This window comes from Silurus aristotelis (assembly GCF_946808225.1).
Source record: "Silurus aristotelis genome assembly, chromosome: 14".
Taxonomy (NCBI): Eukaryota; Metazoa; Chordata; class Actinopteri; order Siluriformes; family Siluridae; genus Silurus; species Silurus aristotelis.
The window spans coordinates 19,934,115-19,953,856 of record NC_139587.1 but is presented as its reverse complement, the minus strand read 5'-3'; the positions used below and the strand labels follow the sequence as shown (position 1 = coordinate 19,953,856).

Sequence of the window (19,742 nt, the reverse complement as noted above, 5' to 3'; positions counted from 1 at the left end):
GGATAACCCAATAGACACAATAGAAAAAAAATATTGCACAGCTAGTTAAATATTGCACAGTCAGTACAGGCATTAAGGCTTATTGCATGATTATTTTTCACATTGCATTGTATTAATGCACAAGTGGCAAGAATGTAAACTGTCTGTGATAAACAAAGTTTTTAAGTGATAGGAAGAATGAATAGCACATGATTAGTCTGGATAATACATACGATAAGACTGAAAAAGTGTTTTCTCTCTATTGTCATAATGAGTTGAGTAGCCTGATGACATGTGGGGAAAAAGCTCTTGTAGAGTCTGGTAGTTTTGCACTGCATACTACAGTAGCATTTTCCAGAAGGCAGAAGTTTGAAATGGTTGTGGGCAGGGTAGGTAGGATCTCTGACTATCCTGTCAACTCTGCACAGGCAATGTTTCTTGTACAGGTTCTGTATAGATGGGAGTGAATTTTTTTCAGCAGTCCTTACTACTCTCTGTATGCTCTTCTGGTCAGAGGCAGGACAGTTTCCATACCAGACTGATTTGTTGCTGGTCAGAATACACTCTTTTGTGCCTGTGCCAAACACAGTTTGCTGTGTCATCCACTAATACAGGGTAAAGCTTTATAATGCATAGAAGAAGCCATATGCGAACATGATCCAGAAATGGAACAAAATAAATGACTGCTAAACATCTCCTAAAACTAAAGCAACTGGTATTCTCAGTTCCCAGATATATACAGACTGTTGTTAATAGGAGATGGTACACAGTGTTGCCATTAATTTATAATGCCATTTTTTTTTTCTATAAATGGTACATTGGCTATGTTTAAACATTTTATAAGATTTCTATGTTCTGAAGTAACTGACTATTAACAGTCAAATCTTTGCATAGTTAACAAGTTGGTCATCAAGGAAATAAATAATTGATGATCCATCAGTATATAATTGATTTTGTTTTCATTTAATAAGTTATTATTAATTATTAATTTGTCTCTCTAGAGTGGGGATGACGAGGACTACAGAAGAATCTACAGTAAGAAAATTAAGCCCAGACTGAAGTCTGAGGACCTTGCAGAGGGAGTTGATGTACGTACAGAACGTCACAGCAGCACGAGCAGTGATGGCAGCACCATTACAACCATTACTCGGCGTATAACTACATACACTGTGGACATACCAGGGGGATCTGGCGAGCAACAGATTGATATTTCAAGCCCAGAATTCAAAATTAATGTTTCAGAGGGGAGCTCTTCTCAAATTAAATTGCCTCATGGGAACATAATAAGTAGGGTCAGTGGGTATGAAGGTTTAGATCTGGGAGAAGGTAAAGTAAGAGATCCAGAGGGCTCCTCTGAGAAGCACTGGAGTACAGCACATATAAAAACATCACTTACAACAAAAGAAACAGAGGGATGTGGAAAAGATATGAAATTTAATATATATGACACTGGACTGTCAGGAACAAAAACACATGGGGGAGAAGGGTCTTCTGAATGGATTCAGCATATTAGCAGCGTAAAAGGCAAAGGCTCACATGCATTAGACACAAACAAAGGTTATGCTGATCTCTCACTTACACTAGGTGCAGGGGCAGATAAGGATCAATTAAACAATAGTGATCAAATGTTGAAAATGAAACATGAGGTTAACATTTCAGGTATAGAGGCTGAAAGGGATATCAAAGCACCCACAATTGACATTAGTGCTCAAGAGGTCTCAGCAGGAGAAGGTAAGGTGTCAAAAATAAAATTATCATCAATTGAAATTAAAGGCCCAAAAGCTGACAAGAGTGATGCAGACAAACAATTGTCCATAGGTGATGTTGACATGAAAGCAGCACAAATAGAAATCAAGACTCCTGGTGTTATAGGCCAGAAGCTGAATATGACGTCAATTTCAGGTTCAGAAACAGCTAAAGTGGATGTTCATATTAAAGGCCCAAAAGTAAAAGGGGAAGTTGCAGGTTCAGTTCCAAAAATGCAAGGGGAACTCAAGGGATCTAAAGCTAATAGTGAGGGCATTGAAGGGGGTATCAAAATGGCAAAAATAAAAGTACAATCATTTGGACTCGAGAGCCAAAAGGTTGAAGGTCCGGATGCAAATATGAGTCTTGCGAAAGCTGAAATTGAGATAAAAGAACCAACTTTAGATGTTGATGTAGGAATTGAGGGAAAACAGAAGAATCTAACCAAGATGCAATCAATTTCCTGTCCAAAGATCACCAAGCCAGATGTGGATTTCAACATTAAAGGGCCTAAATTAAAAGGAGAAGTTGATGTTTCAAAAGTTGAAGGTGATATTAAAGCATCTAATGGAGACTTTAAATGTCCAAGTAAAGATATCAAGGCACCAGATGTTAACATTGAGGGACCTGAGGGAAAAGTGAAAGGTCCAGAATTCAAGATGCCATCAATTTCTGGTCCAAAGATCTCTATGTCAGATGTGGATTTCAATCTAAAAGGCCCTAAACTGAAAGGAGATGTTGATGTTTCAGTACCAAAAGTTGAAGCTGATGTCAAAGCACCTAAAGTGGATATCAAAGGTCCAGAGGTTGATATTGAGGGCCCTGAAGGCGGCTTTAAAATGCCCAAAGTGAAAATGCCATCATTTGGATTTAAGGGTCCAAAAGTTGAAGGGCCTGATATTGATGTTAGTCTTCCAAAAGGTGACATGGACATAAAAGGACCAAAGGTAAACATCACTGTGCCGCATGTTGACATTGAGGGACCAGAGGGAAAAGTGAAAGGTTCAAAATTCAACATGCCATCAATTTCTGGTCCAAAGATCTCTATGCCAGATGTGGATTTCAATCTAAAAGGCCCTAAACTGAAAGGAGATGTTGATGTTTCAGTACCAAAGGTTGAAGCTGATATCAAAGCACCTAAAGTGGGTATCAAAGGTCCAGAGGTTGATATTGAGGGCCCTGAAGGCGGCTTTAAAATGCCCAAAGTGAAAATGCCATCATTTGGATTTAAGGGTCCAAAAGTTGAAGGGCCTGATATTGATGTTAGTCTTCCAAAAGGTGACATGGACATAAAAGGACCAAAGGTAAACATCACTGTGCCGCATGTTGACATTGAGGGACCAGAGGGAAACGTAAAAGGTTCAAAATTCAACATGCCATCAATTTCTGGTCCAAAGATCTCTATGCCAGATGTGGATTTCAATCTAAAAGGCCCTAAACTGAAAGGAGATGTTGATGTTTCAGTACCAAAAGTTACAGCTGATATCAAAGAACCTAAAGTGGATATCAAAGGTCCAGAAGTTGACATTGAGGGCCCTGAAGGCGGCTTTAAAATGCCAAAAGTAAAAATGCCATCATTTGCTGGTCCAAAGATCTCCATGCCAGATGTGGATTTCAATCTAAAAGGCCCTAAACTGAAAGGAGATGTTGATGTTTCAGTACCAAAAGTTGAAGCTGATGTCAAAGCACCTAAAGTGGATATCAAAGGTCCAGAGGTTGATATTGAGTGCCCTGAAGGCGGCTTTAAAATGCCAAAAGTGAAAATGCCATCATTTGGATTTAAGGGTCCAAAAGTTGAAGGGCCTGATATTGATGTTAGTCTTCCAAAAGGTGACATGGACATAAAAGGACCAGAGGTAAACATCACCATGCCACATGTTGACATTGAGGGACCAGAGGGAAAAGTGAAAGGTTCAAAATTCAACATGCCATCAATTTCTGGTCCAAAGATCTCTATGCCAGATGTGGATTTCAATCTAAAAGGCCCTAAACTGAAAGGAGATGTTGATGTTTCAGTACCAAAGGTTGAAGCTGATATCAAAGCACCTAAAGTGGATATCAAAGGTCCAGAGGTTGACATTGAGGGTCCTGAAGGTGGCTTTAAAATGCCAAAAGTGAAAATGCCATCATTTGCTGGTCCAAAGATCTCCATGCCAGATGTGGATTTCAATCTAAAAGGCCCTAAATTGAAAGATGTTGGTGTTTCAGTACCAAAAGTTGAAGCTGATATCAAAGCACCTAAAGTGGATATCAAAGGTCCAGATGTTGACATTGAGGGCCCCGAAGGAGGCTTTAAAATGCCAAAAGTGCAAATGCCATCATTTGGAGGATTTAGGGGTCCAAAAATTGAAGGGCCTGAAATTGATGTTAGTCTTCCAAAAGGTGACATGGACATAAAAGGACCAGAGGTAGACATCACCATGCCGCATGTTGACATTGAGGGACCAGAGGGAAAAGTGAAAGGTTCAAAATTCAACATGCCATCAATTTCTGGTCCAAAGATCTCTATGCCAGATGTGGATTTCAATCTAAAGGGCCCTAAACTGAAAGGAGATGTTGATGTTTCAGTACCAAAGGTTGAAGCTGATATCAAAGCACCTAAAGTGGATATCAAAGGTCCCGAGGTTGACATTGAGGGCCCTGAAGGTGGCTTTAACATGCCAAAAGTGAAAATGCCATCATTTGCTGGTCCAAAGATCTCCATGCCAGATGTGGATTTCAATCTAAAAGGCCCTAAACTGAAAGGAGATGTTGATGTTTCAGTACCAAAAGTTGAAGCTGATATCAAAGCACCTAAAGTGGATATCAAAGGTCCAGAGGTTGACATTAAGGGCCCTGATGGCGGCTTTAAAATGCCAAAAGTGAAAATGCCATCATTTGGAGTCAAGGGTCCAAAAGTTGAAGGGCCTGATATTGATGTTAGTCTTCCAAAAGGTGACATGGACATAAAAGGACCAGAGGTAGACATCACCATGCCGCATGTTGACATTGAGGGACCAGAGGGAAAAGTGAAAGGTTCAAAATTCAACATGCCATCAATTTCTGGTCCAAAGATCTCTATGCCAGATGTGGATTTCAATCTAAAGGGCCCTAAACTGAAAGGAGATGTTGATGTTTCAGTACCAAAGGTTGAAGCTGATATCAAAGCACCTAAAGTGGATATCAAAGGTCCAGAGGTTGACATTGAGGGCCCTGAAGGTGGCTTAAAAATGCCAAAAGTGAAAATGCCATCATTTGCTGGTCCTAAGATCTCCATGCCAGATGTGGATTTCAATCTAAAGGGCCCTAAACTAAAAGGAGATGTTGATGTTTCAGTACCAAAAGTTGAAGCTGATATCAAAGCACCTAAAGTGGATATCAAAGTTCCAGATGTTGATATTGAGTGCCCTGAAGGTGGCTTTAAAATGCCAAAAGTGAAAATGCCATCATTTGGATTTAAAGGTCCAAAAGTTGAAGGGCCTGATATTGATGTAAGTCTTCCAAAAGGTGACATGGACATAAAAGGACCGGAGGTAGACATCACAGTGCCGCATGTTAACATTGAGGGACCAGAGGGAAAAGTTAAAGGTCCAAAATTCAACATGCCATCAATTTCTGGTCCAAAGATCTCTATGCCAGATGTTGATTTCAATCTGAAGGGCCCTAAACTGAAAGGAGATGTTGATGTTTCTGTACCAAAGGTTGAAGCTGATATCAAAGCACCTAAAGTGGATATCAAGGGTCCAGAGGTTGACATTGAAGGCCCTGAAGGTGGCTTTAAAATGCCAAAAGTGAAAATGCCATCAGTGTCTGGTCCAAATATCTCCATGCCAGATGTGGATTTCAATCTAAAAGGCTCTAAACTGAAAGGAGATGTTGATGTTTCAGTACCAAAAGTTGAAGCTGATGTCAAAGCACCTAAAATTGACATTAAAGGTCCAGATGTTGACATTGAGGCACCTAAAGGTGGATTTAAAATGCCAAAAGTAAAGATTCCATCATTTGGATTTAAAGGTCCAAAAGTTGAAGGGCCTGATATTGATGTTAATCTTTCAAAAGGTGACATGAACCTAAAGGGACCAGAGGTAGACATCACCATGCCGGATGTTGACTTTGAAAGACCAGAGGGAAAAGTGAAAGGTCCAAAATTCAACATGCCATCAATTTCTGGTCCAAAGATCTCTATGCCAAATGTGGATTTTAATCTAAAGGGTCCTAAACTGAAAGGAGATGTGGATGTTTCAGTACCAAAAGTTGAAGCTGATATCAAAGCACCTAAAGTTGATATTAAAGGTCCAGACGTTGATATCGAGGGCCCTGAAGGCGGCTTTAAAATGCCGAAAGTGAAAATGCCATCATTTGCTGGTCCAAAGATCTCTATGCCAGATGTGGATTTCAATCTAAAAGGCCCTAAACTGAAAGGAGATGTTGATGTTTCAGTACCAAAAGTTGAAGCTGATATCAAAGCACCTAAAGTGGATATCAAAGGTCCAGAGGTTGATATTGAGTGCCCTGAAGGTGGCTTTAAAATGCCAAAAGTGAAAATGCCATCATTTGGATTTAAAGGTCCAAAGGTTGAAGGGCCTGATATTGATGTTAGTCTTCCAAAAGGTGACATGGACATAAAAGGACCAGAGGTTGACATCACCATGCCGCATGTTGATATTGAGGGACCAGAGGGAAAAGTGAAAGGTTCAAAATTCAACATGCCATCAATTTCTGGTCCAAAGATCTCAATGCCTGATGTTGATTTCAATCTAAAAGGCCCTAAACTGAAAGGAGATGTTGATGTTTCAGTACCAAAAGTTGAAGGTGATGTCAAAGCACCTAAAATGGACAATAAAGGTCCAGATGTTGACATCGAGGCACCTAAAGGTGGATTTAAAATGCCAAAAGTAAAGATTCCATCATTTGGATTTAAAGGTCCAAAGGTTGAAGGGCCTGATATTGATGTTAGTCTTCCAAAAGGTGACATGGACATAAAAGGACCAGAGGTAGACATCACAGTGCCGCATGTTGACATTGAGGGACCAGAGGGAAAAGTGAAAGGTCCAAAATTCAACATGCCATCAATTTCTGGTCCAAAGATCTCAATGCCTGATGTTGATTTCAATCTAAAAGGCCATAAACTGAAAGGAGATGTTGATGTTTCAGGACCTAAAGTTGAAGCTGATATCAAAGCACCTAAAGTGGATATCAAAGGTCCAGAGGTTAATATTGAGTGCCCTGAAGGTGGCTTTAAAATGCCAAAAGTGAAAATGCCATCATTTGCTGGTCCAAAGATCTCCATGCCAGATGTGGATTTCAATCTAAAAGGCCATAAACTGAAAGGAGATGTTGATGTTTCAGGACCTAAAGTTGAAGCTGATATCAAAGCACCTAAAGTGGATATCAAAGGTCCAGAGGTTAATATTGAGTGCCCTGAAGGTGGCTTTAAAATGCCAAAAGTGAAAATGCCATCAGTGTCTGGTCCAAATATCTCCATGCCAGATGTGGATTTCAATCTAAAAGGCCCTAAACTGAAAGGAGATGTTGATGTTTCAGTACCAAAAGTTGAAGCTGATGTCAAAGCACCTAAAATTGACATTAAAGGTCCAGATGTTGACATTGAGGCACCTAAAGGTGGATTTAAAATGCCAAAAGTAAAGATTCCATCATTTGGATTTAAAGGTCCAAAAGTTGAAGGGCCTGATGTTGATGTTATTCTTCCAAAAGGTGACATGAACCTAAAGGGACCAGAGGTAGACATCACCATGCCGGATGTTGACTTTGAAAGACCAGAGGGAAAAGTGAAAGGTCCAAAATTCAACATGCCATCAATTTCTGGTCCAAAGATCTCTATGCCAGATGTGGATTTTAATCTGAAGGGTCCTAAACTGAAAGGAGATGTGGATGTTTCATTACCAAAAGTTGAAGCTGATATCAAAGCACCTAAAGTTGATATTACAGGTCCAGACGTTGATATCGAGAGCCCTGAAGGCGGCTTTAAAATGCCGAAAGTGAAAATGCCATCATTTGCTGGTCCAAAGATCTCTATGCCAGATGTGGATTTTAATCTAAAAGGCCCTAAACTAAAAGGAGATGTTGATGTTTCAGTACCAAAAGTTGAAGCTGATATCAAAGCACCTAAAGTGGATATCAAAGGTACAGACGTTGATATTGAAGGCCCTGAAGGCGGCTTTAAAATGCCAAAAGTGAAAATGCCATCATTTGCTGGTCCAAAGATATCCATGCCAGATGTGGATTTTAATCTAAAAGGCCCTAAACTGAAAGGAGATGTTGATGTTTCAGTACCAAAAGTTGAAGGTGATTTTAAAGCACCTAAAATTGACATTAAAGGTCCAGATGTTGACATTGAGGGACCTAAAGGTGGATTTAAAATGCCAAAAGTAAAGATTCCATCATTTGGATTTAAAGGTCCAAAGGTTGAAGGGCCTGATATTGATGTTAGTCTTCCAAAAGGTGACATGGACATAAAGGGACCAGAGGTAGACATCACCATGTCGGATGTAGACTTCGAAATACCAGAGGGAAAAGTGAAAGGTCCAAAATTCAACATGCCATCAATTTCTGGTCCAAAGATCTCTATGCCAGATGTGGATTTTAATCTGAAGGGTCCTAAACTGAAAGGAGATGTGGATGTTTCATTACCAAAAGTTGAAGCTGATATCAAAGCACCTAAAGTTGATATTACAGGTCCAGACGTTGATATCGAGAGCCCTGAAGGCGGCTTTAAAATGCCGAAAGTGAAAATGCCATCATTTGCTGGTCCAAAGATCTCTATGCCAGATGTGGATTTTAATCTAAAAGGCCCTAAACTAAAAGGAGATGTTGATGTTTCAGTACCAAAAGTTGAAGCTGATATCAAAGCACCTAAAGTGGATATTAAAGGTACAGACGTTGATATTGAAGGCCCTGAAGGCGGCTTTAAAATGCCAAAAGTGAAAATGACATCATTTGCTGGTCCAAAGATATCCATGCCAGATGTAGATTTTAATCTAAAAGGCCCTAAACTGAAAGGAGATGTTGATGTTTCAGTACCAAAAGTTGAAGGTGATGTCAAAGCACCTAAAATTGACATTAAAGGTCCAGATGTTGACATTGAGGGACCTAAAGGTGGATTTAAAATGCCAAAAGTAAAGATTCCATCATTTGGATTTAAAGGTCCAAAGGTTGAAGGGCCTGATATTGATGTTAGTCTTCCAAAAGGTGACATGGACATAAAGGGACCAGAGGTAGACATCACCATGCCGGATGTAGACCTTGAAATACCAGAGGGAAAAGTGAAAGGTCCAAAATTCAACATGCCATCAATTTCTGGTCCAAAGATCTCTATGCCAGATGTGGATTTTAATCTAAAGGGTCCTAAACTGAAAGGAGATGTGGATGTTTCATTACCAAAAGTTAAAGCTGATATCAAAGCACCTAAAGTGGATATTAAAGGTCCAGACGTTGATATCGAGGGCCCTGAAGGCGGCTTTAAAATGCCAAAAGTGAAAATGCCATCATTTTCTGGTCCAAAGATCTCCATGCCAGATGTGGATTTCAATCTAAAAGGCCCTAAACTGAAAGGAGATGTTGATGTTTCAGTACCAAAAGTTGAAGCTGATATCAAAGCACCTAAAGTGGATATAAAAGGTCCAGAGGTTGATATTGAGGGCCCTGAAGGTGGCTTTAAAATGGCAAAAATGAAAATGCCATCATTTGCTGGTCCAAAGATTTCCATGCCAGATGTGGATTTCAATCTAAAAGGCCCTAAACTGAAAGGAGATGTTGATGTTTCAGTACCAAAAGTTGAAGCTGATGTCAAAGCACCTAAAATTGACATTAGTCCAGATGTTGACATTGAGGGACCTAAAGGTGGATTTAAAATGCCAAAAGTAAAGATTCCATCATTTGGATTTAAAGGTCCAAAAGTTGAAGGGCCTGATATTGATGTTAATCTTCCAAAAGGTGACATGAACCTAAAGGGACCAGAGGTAGACATCACCATGCCGGATGTTGACCTTGAAAGACCAGAGGGAAAAGTGAAAGGTCCAAAATTCAACATGCCATCAATTTCTGGTCCAAAGATCTCTATGCCAGATGTGGATTTTAATCTAAAGGGTCCTAAACTGAAAGGAGATGTGGATGTTTCATTACCAAAAGTTGAAGCTGATATCAAAGCACCTAAAGTTGATATCAAAGGTCCAGACGTTGACATCGAGGGCCCTGAAGGCGGCTTTAAAATGCCAAAAATGAAAATGCCATCATTTGCTGGTCCAAAGATTTCCATGCCAGATGTGGATTTCAATCTAAAAGGCCCTAAACTGAAAGGAGATGTTGATGTTTCAGTACCAAAAGTTGAAGCTGATATCAAAGCACCTAAAGTGGATATCAAAGGTCCAGATGTTGATATTGAGGGCCCTGAAGGCGGCTTTAAAATGCCAAAAATGAAAATGCCTTCATTTGCTGGTCCAAAGATCTCTATGCCAGATGTGGATTTCAATCTAAAAGGCCCTAAACTGAAAGGAGATGTTGATGTTTCAGTACCAAAAGTTGAAGCTGATATTAAAGCACCTAAAGTGGATATCAAAGGTCCAGACGTTGATATTAAAGGCCCTGAAGGCGGCTTTAAAATGCCAAAAATGAAAATGCCATCATTTGGAGTCAAGGGTCCAAAGGTTGAAGGGCCTGATATTGATGTTAGTCTTCCAAAAGGTGACATGGACATAAAAGGACCAGAGGTAGACATCACAGTGCCGCATGTTGACATTGAGGGTCCAGATGGAAAAGTGAAAGGTTCAAAATTCAACATGCCCTCAATTTCTGGTCCAAAGATCTCTATGCCAGATGTGGATTTTAATCTAAAGGGTCCTAAACTAAAAGGAGATATGGATGTTTCATTACCAAAAGTTGAAGCTGATATCAAAGCACCTAAAGTGGATATCAAAGGTCCAGACATTGATATCGAAGGCCCTGAAGGCGGCTTTAAAATGCCGAAAGTGAAAATGCCATCATTTGCTGGTCCAAAAATCTCCATGCCAGATGTGGATTTCAATCTAAAAGGCCCTAAACTGAAGGGAGATGTTGATGTTTCAGTACCAAAAGTTGAAGCTGATGTCAAAGCACCTAAAATTGACATTAGTCCAGATGTTGACATTGAAGGACCTAAAGGTGGATTTAAAATGCCAAAAGTAAAGATTCCATCATTTGGATTTAAAGGTCCAAAAGTTGAAGGGCCTGATATTGATGTTAATCTTCCAAAAGGTGACATGAACCTAAAGGGACCAGAGGTAGACATTACCATGCCGGATGTTGACCTTGAAAGACCAGAGGGAAAAGTGAAAGGTCCAAAATTCAACATGCCATCAATTTCTGGTCCAAAGATCTCTATGCCAGATGTGGATTTTAATCTAAAGGGTCCTAAACTAAAAGGAGATATGGATGTTTCATTACCAAAAGTTGAAGCTGATATCAAAGCACCTAAAGTGGATATCAAAGGTCCAGACATTGATATCGAAGGCCCTGAAGGCGGCTTTAAAATGCCAAAAATGAAAATGCCATCATTTGCTGGTCCAAAGATTTCCATGCCAGATGTGGATTTCAATCTAAAAGGCCCTAAACTGAAAGGAGATGTTGATGTTTCAGTACCAAAGGTTGAAGCTGATATCAAAGCACCTAAAGTGGATATCAAAGGTCCAGAGGTTGATATTGAGGGCCCTGAAGGCGGCTTTAAAATGCCAAAAATGAAAATGCCATCATTTGCTGGTCCAAAGATCTCTATGCCAGATGTGGATTTCAATCTAAAAGGCCATAAACTGAAAGGAGATGTTGATGTTTCAGTACCAAAAGTTGAAGCTGATATTAAAGCACCTAAAGTGGATATCAAAGGTCCAGACGTCGATATTAAAGGCCCTGAAGGCGGCTTTAAAATGCCAAAAATGAAAATGCCATCATTTGGAGTCAAGGGTCCAAAGGTTGAAGGGCCTGATATTGATGTTAGTCTTCCAAAAGGTGACATGGACATAAAAGGACCACAGGGAGACATCACAGTGCCGCATGTTGACATTGAGGGACCAGATGGAAAAGTGAAAGGTTCAAAATTCAACATGCCATCAATTTCTGGTCCAAAGATCTCTATGCCAGATGTGGATTTTAATCTAAAGCGTCCTAAACTAAAAGGAGATGTGGATGTTTCATTACCAAAAGTTGAAGGTGATATCAAAGCACCTAAAGTGGATATCAAAGGTCCAGACATTGATATTGAAGGCCCTGAAGGCGGCTTTAAAATGCCGAAAGTGAAAATGCCATCATTTGCTGGTCCAAAGATCTCCATGCCAGATGTGGATTTCAATCTAAAAGGCCCTAAACTGAAAGGAGATGTTGATGTTTCAGTACCAAAAGTTGAAGCTGATATCAAAGCACCTAAAGTGGATATCAAAGGTCCAGGCGTTGATATTAAAAGCCCTGAAGGCGGCTTTAAAATGCCAAAAATGAAAATGCCATCATTTGGAGTCAAGGGTCCAAAAGTTGAAGGGCCTGATATTGATGTTAGTCTTCCAAAAGGTGACATGGACATAAAAGGACCAGAGGTGGACATCACAGTGCCGCATGTTGACATTGAGGGTCCAGATGGAAAAGTGAAAGGTTCAAAATTCAACATGCCCTCAATTTCTGGTCCAAAGATCTTTATGCCAGATGTGGATTTTAATCTAAAGGGTCCTAAACTAAAAGGAGATATGGATGTTTCATTACCAAAAGTTGAAGCTGATATCAAAGCACCTAAAGTGGATATCAAAGGTCCAGACGTTGATATCGAAGGTCCTGAAGGCGGCTTTAAAATGCCGAAAGTGAAAATGCCATCATTTGCTGGTCCAAAGATTTCCATGCCAGATGTGGATTTCAATCTAAAAGGCCCTAAACTGAAAGGAGATGTTGATGTTTCAGTACCAAAAGTTGAAGCTGATATCAAAGCACCTAAATTGGATATAAAAGGTCCAGACGTTGATATTGAGGGCCCTGAAGGCGGCTTTAAAATGCCAAAAGTGAAAATGCCATCATTTGCTGGTCCAAAGATCTCCATGCCAGATGTGGATTTCAATTTAAAAGGCCCTAAACTAAAAGGAGATGTTGATGTTTCAGTAGCAAAAGTTGAAGCTGATATCAAAGCACCTAAAGTGGATATCAAAGGTCCAGAAGTTGATATTGAGGGCCCTGAAGGAGGCTTTAAAATGCCAAAAATGAAAATGCCATCATTTGCTGGTCCAAAGATTTCCATGCCAGATGTGGATTTCAATTTAAAAGGCCCTAACCTGAAAGGAGATGTTGATGTTTCAGTACCAAAAGTTGAAGCTGATATCAAAGCACCTAAAGTGGATATCAAAGGTCCAGAGGTTGATATTGAGGGCCCTGAAGGCGGCTTTAAAATGCCAAAAATGAAAATGCCATCATTTGCTGGTCCAAAGATCTCCATGCCAGATGTGGATTTCAATCTAAAAGGCCCTAAACTGAAAGGAGATGTTGATGTTTCAGTACCAAAAGTTGAAGCTGAAATCAAAGCACCTAAAGTGGATATCAAAGGTCCAGCTCTTGACATCAACAGACCTGATGTTAAAGTTAGGAGTCCTAACATTGACCCAGAAGGGCCCAAAATTGATTTTGATGTCCCAGGAGCTTCAGTGAAGAAATCCAAGTTCAAAATGCCAAAATTTAGTTTGAAAGGGCCAAAAACTGAAGAGCTAGATGCTGATATTAAAATTCCAAAAGGTGATGTCACTGTTGAGGCTAAAAGTCCTGAAGGTGGATTTAAATTGCCAAAGTTCAAAATGCCAAAATTTGGTTTCAAGTCACCTAAAGCTGGCATGCCAAGTATGGATGAGGCTGATGTAAATGTCACTGTCAAAAGTCCATCTTTTGATATTGAGGTTCCAGAAGGAAAAGTTAAAGGGCCAAAGATTAAGATGCCAGGTGTGTCTGGGCCAAAATTTGAGGGCCAAGAAATTGATGTAAATCTACCAAAAGCAGAAATTGATGTGCCTAAGCTTGATATCAAAAGTCCTAATATTGACTATGAAGGACCTGAAGGTAAAATTAAAGGACCTAAATTCAAAATGCCAAACATATCTGCCCCAAAGATCTCAATGCCTGATGTGGACTTCAATCTCAAAGGTCCAAAATTCAAAGGGGATGTGGATATTTCCGTGGCCAAGATCGAAGGTGACATTAAACCTCCAAAAGTGGATATTGAAGGTCCATATGTGGATATTGAAGGGCCAGAGGGTGATTTGAAGATGCCAAAAATCAAAATGCCATCATTTGGTTTTAAAGGTCCAAAAGTTGAGGGCCCAGATGTTGATGTACATCTACCAAAGGCAGATATTGATGTTAAAGGCCCTAAGGTTGATATCACAAGCCCAGATATTGACCTTGAAGGACCAGAAGGGAAAATCAAAGGTCCTAAATTTAAAATACCAAATATATCTGGTCCAAAGATCTCCATGCCTGATATGGACTTCAATCTCAAAGGTCCAAAATTAAAGGGGGATATGGATATCACAGTTCCCAAGGTTGAAGGTGACATTAAAGCCCCAAAACTGGACATTGAAGGTCCAGATTTGAAAGTAGAAGGACCTGGGGGAGGCTTCAAGATGCCAAAAGTCACAATGCCATCATTTGGTTTTAAAGGTCCAAAAGTTGAGGGCCCAGATGTTGATGTACATCTACCAAAGGCAGATATTGATGTTAAAGGCCCTAAGGTTGATATCAAAAGCCCAGATATTGACCTTGAAGGACCAGAAGGGAAAATCAAAGGTCCTAAATTTAAAATGCCAAATATATCTGGTCCAAAGATCTCCATGCCTGATATGGACTTTAATCTCAAAGGTCCAAAATTAAAGGGGGATATGGATATCACAGTTCCCAAGGTTGAAGGTGACATTAAAGCCCCGAAACTGGACATTGAAGGTCCAGATTTGAAAGTAGAAGGACCTGGGGGAGGCTTCAAAATGCCAAAAGTCACAATGCCATCATTTGGTTTTAAAGGTCCAAAAGTTGAGTGCCCAGATGTTGATGTACATCTACCAAAGGCAGATATTGATGTTAAAGGCCCTAAGGTTGATATCAAAAGCCCAGATATTGACCTTGAAGGACCAGAAGGGAAAATCAAAGGTCCTAAATTTAAAATGCCAAATATATCTGGTCCAAAGGTCTCCATGCCTGATATGGACTTCAATCTCAAAGGTCCAAAATTGAAGGGGGATATGGATATCACAGTTCCCAAGGTTGAAGGTGACATTAAAGCCCCGAAACTGGACATTGAAGGTCCAGATTTGAAAGTAGAAGGACCTGGGGGAGGCTTCAAGATGCCAAAAGTCACAATGCCATCATTTGGTTTTAAAGGTCCAAAAGTTGAGGGCCCAGATGTTGATGTACATCTACCAAAGGCAGATATTGATGTTAAAGGCCCTAAGGTTGATATCAAAAGCCCAGATATTGACCTTGAAGGACCAGAAGGGAAAATCAAAGGTCCTAAATTTAAAATGCCAAATATATCTGGTCCAAAGATCTCCATGCCTGATATGGACTTTAATCTCAAAGGTCCAAAATTAAAGGGGGATATGGATATCACAGTTCCCAAGGTTGAAGGTGACATTAAAGCCCCAAAACTGGACATTGAAGGTCCAGATTTGAAAGTAGAAGGACCTGGGGGAGGCTTCAAAATGCCAAAAGTCACAATGCCATCATTTGGTTTTAAAGGTCCAAAAGTTGAGGGCCCAGATGTTGATGTACATCCACCAAAGGCAGATATTGATGTTAAAGGCCCTAAGGTTGATATCAAAAGCCCAGATATTGACCTTGAAGGACCAGAAGGGAAAATCAAAGGTCCTAAATTTAAAATGCCAAATATATCTGGTCCAAAGATCTCCATGCCTGATATGGACTTCAATCTCAAAGGTCCAAAATTAAAGGGGGATATGGATATCACAGTTCCCAAGGTTGAAGGTGACATTAAAGCCCCAAAACTGGACATTGAAGGTCCAGATTTGAAAGTAGAAGGACCTGGGGGAGGCTTCAAAATGCCAAAAGTCACAATGCCATCATTTGGTTTTAAAGGTCCAAAAGTTGAGGGCCCAGATGTTGATGTACATCCACCAAAGGCAGATATTGATGTTAAAGGCCCTAAGGTTGATATCAAATGCCCAGATATTGACCTTGAAGGACCAGAAGGGAAAATCAAAGGTCCTAAATTTAAAATGCCAAATATATCTGGTCCAAAGATCTCCATGCCTGATATGGACTTCAATCTCAAAGGTCCAAAATTAAAGGGGGATATGGATATCACAGTTCCCAAGGTTGAAGGTGACATTAAAGCCCCGAAACTGGACATTGAAGGTCCAGATTTGAAAGTAGAAGGACCTGGGGGAGGCTTCAAGATGCCAAAAGTCACAATGCCATCATTTGGTTTTAAAGGTCCAAAAGTTGAGGGCCCAGATGTTGATGTACATCTACCAAAGGCAGATATTGATGTTAAAGGCCCTAAGGTTGATATCAAAAGCCCAGATATTGACCTTGAAGGACCAGAAGGGAAAATCAAAGGTCCTAAATTTAAAATGCCAAATATATCTGGTCCAAAGATCTCCATGCCTGATATTGACTTCAATCTCAAAGGTCCAAAATTAAAGGGGGATATGGATATCACAGTTCCCAAGGTTGAAGGTGACATTAAAGCCCCGAAACTGGACAGTGAAGGTCCAGATTTGAAAGTAGAAGGACCTGGGGGAGGCTTCAAGATGCCAAAAGTCACAATGCCATCATTTGGTTTTAAAGGTCCAAAAGTTGAGGGCCCAGATGTTGATGTACATCTACCAAAGGCAGATATTGACGTTACAGGCCCTGAACTTGATCTCAAAAGCCCTGATGTTGATGTGGAAGGACCAGAATTTAAAATCAAAGGTCCTAAATTTAACATGCCAAACATATCTGGTCCAAAGATATCCATGCCTGATGTGGATTTTAATCTCAAAGGTCCAAAATCAAAGGGGGGTGTAGATATCGCAGTTCCCAAGATTGAAGGTGAATTTAAAGCCCCAAAAGTAGACATTGAAGGTCCAGATTTGGAGGTAGATGGAACAGGGGGAGGCTTCAAGATGCCAAAAGTCACAATGCCATCATTTGGTTTTAAAGGTCCAAAAGTTGAGGGCCATGATGTTGATGTACATCTACCAAAGGCCGATATTGATGTTAAAGGCCCTAAGGTTGAGATCACAAGCCCAGATATTGACCTTGAAGGACCAGAAGGAAAAATCAAAGGACCAAAGTTTAAAATGCCAAACATATCTGGTCCAAAGATTTCCATGCCTGATGTGGACTTTAATCTCAAAGGTCCAAAATCAAAGGGGGGTGTGGATATCTCAGTTCCCAAACTTGAAGCTGACATTAAAGCACCGAAAGTAGACATTGAGGGTCCAGATTTGGAGGTAGAAGGACCCGGGGGAGGCTTTAAGATGCCAAAATTCAAATTTCCAACATTTGGTTTTAAAGGTCCAAAAGTTGAGGGCCCTGATGTTGATGTACATCTACCAAAGGCAGATATTGATGTTAAAGGCCCTAAGGTTGATCTCAAAAGCCCAGATATTGACCTTGAAGGACCAGAAGGGAAAATCAAAGGACCAAAATTTAAAATGCCAAACATATCTAGTCCAAAGATCTCCATGCCTGATGTGGATTTAAATCTAAAAGGACCTAAAATAAAGGGTGATATGGATCTGTCTGTTCCCAAACTTAAAGGTGACATTAAAGCACCTAAAGTAGACATTGAAGTTCCAGATTTGGAGGTGGAAGGATCTGGGGGAGGCTTCAAAATGCCAAAATTCAAATTTCCAACATTTGGTTTTAAAGGTCCAAAAGTTGAGGGCCCTGATGTTGATGTACATCTACCAAAGGCAGATATTGATGTTAAAGGCCCTAAGGTTGATCTCAAAAGCCCAGATATTGACCTTGAAGGACCAGAAGGAAAGATCAAAGGACCAAAATTTAAAATGCCGAATATATCTGGTCCAAAGATCTCCATGCCTGATATGGACTTTAATCTCCAGGGTCCAAAACTAAAGGGGGATGTGGATATCACAGTTCCCAAGGTTGAAGGTGACATCAAAGTTCCAAAAGTAGATATTGAAGGCCCAGATGTGGATATTGAAGGACCAGAGGGCGGTTTGAAGATGCCAAAAATCAAAATGCCATCATTTGGGCACAAAGGGCCGAAATTTGAGGCGCATGATATTGATATAAATCTATCAAAGCCGGATATTGATGTTAAAGGCCCTAAGATTGATATCAAACGGCCAGATATTGACCTTGATGGACCTGAAGGGAAAATCAAAGGACCAAAATTTAAAATGCCAAATATATCTGGTCCAAAGATCTCCATGCCTGACATGGACTTGAATCTCAAAGGTCCAAAATTAAAGGGGGATGTAGATATCACAGTTCCCAAGGTTGAAGGTGACATTAAAGCCCCAAAACTAGACATCGAGGGTCCAGATTTGGACGTAGAAGGACCAGGGGGGGGCTTCAAGATGCCAAAAGTCACAATGCCATCATTTGGTTTTAAAGGTCCAAAGGTTGAGGGCCCTGATGTTGATGTACATCTACCAAAGGCAGATATTGATGTTAAATGCCCTAAGGTTGATATCAAAAGCCCAGATATTGAACTTGAAGGACCAGAAGGGAAAATCAAAGGTCCTAAATTTAAAATGCCAAATATATCTGGTCCAAAGATCTCCATGCCTGACATGGACTTTAATCTTAAAGGTCCAAAATTAAAGGGGGATATGGATATCACAGTTCCCAAGATTGAAGGTGACATTAAAGCCCCGAAACTGGACATTGAAGGTCCAGATTTGAAAGTAGAAGGACCTGGGGGAGGCTTCAAGATGCCGAAAGTCACAATGCCATCATTTGGTTTTAAAGGTCCAAAAGTTGAGGGCCCAGATGTTGATGTACATCTACCAAAGGCAAATATTGATGTTAAAGGCCCTAAGGTTGATATCAAAAGCCCAGATATTGACCTTGAAGGACCAGAAGGGAAAATCAAAGGTCCTAAATTTAAAATGCCAAATATATCTGGTCCAAAGATCTCCATGCCTGATATGGACTTTAATCTCAAAGGTCCAAAATTAAAGGGGGATATGGATATCACAGTTCCCAAGGTTGAAGGTGACATTAAAGCCCCGAAACTGGACATTGAAGGTCCAGATTTGAAAGTAGAAGGACCTGGGGGAGGCTTCAAGATGCCAAAAGTCACAATGCCATCATTTGGTTTTAAAGGTCCAAAAGTTGAGGGCCCAGATGTTGATGTACATCTACCAAAGGCAGATATTGATGTTAAAGGCCCTAAGGTTGATATCAAAAGCCCAGATTTTGACCTCGAAGGACCAGAAGGGAAAATCAAAGGTCCTAAATTTAACATGCCAAATATATCTGGTCCAAAGATCTCCATGCCTGATATGGACTTTAATCTCAAAGGTCCAAAATTAAAGGGGGATATAGATGTCACAGTTCCCAAGGTTGAAGGTGACATTAAAGCCCCGAAACTGGACATTGAAGGTCCAAATTTGAAAGTAGAAGGACCTGGGGGAGGCTTCAAAATGCCAAAAGTCACAATGCCATCATTTGGTTTTAAAGGTCCAAAAGTTGAGGGCCCAGATGTTGATGTACATCTACCAAAGGCAGATATTGATGTTAAAGGCCCTAAGGTTGATATCAAAAGCCCTGATTTTGACCTTGAAGGACCAGAAGGGAAAATCAAAGGTCCTAAATTTAACATGCCAAATATATCTGGTCCAAAGATCTCCATGCCTGATATGGACTTCAATCTCAAAGGTCCAAAATTAAAGGGGGATATGGATGTCACAGTTCCCAAGGTTGAAGGTGACATTAAAGCCCCGAAACTGGACATTGAAGGTCCAGATTTGAAAGTAGAAGGACCTGGGGGAGGCTTCAAGATGCCAAAAGTCACAATGCCATCATTTGGTTTTAAAGGTCCAAAAGTTGAGGGC

At 40.3% G+C, this 19,742-nt stretch overlaps 1 protein-coding gene across 1 annotated transcript in view; it reads left to right on the top strand.

Moving 5' to 3' along the window:
- Positions 1-19,742, top strand: part of ahnak (AHNAK nucleoprotein) — a 36,799-nt gene that overhangs the window by 13,330 nt on the left and 3,727 nt on the right. The window contains exons 6-12 of the mRNA XM_083561671.1: positions 981-4,893; positions 5,095-5,475; positions 5,671-5,763; positions 5,950-10,638; positions 10,837-11,700; positions 11,896-13,280; positions 13,611-19,439. Of these exons, the coding sequence (XP_083417797.1) occupies positions 981-4,893; positions 5,095-5,475; positions 5,671-5,763; positions 5,950-10,638; positions 10,837-11,700; positions 11,896-13,280; positions 13,611-19,439 (17,154 nt within the window). The remainder of the gene's footprint in view (positions 1-980; positions 4,894-5,094; positions 5,476-5,670; positions 5,764-5,949; positions 10,639-10,836; positions 11,701-11,895; positions 13,281-13,610; positions 19,440-19,742) is intronic.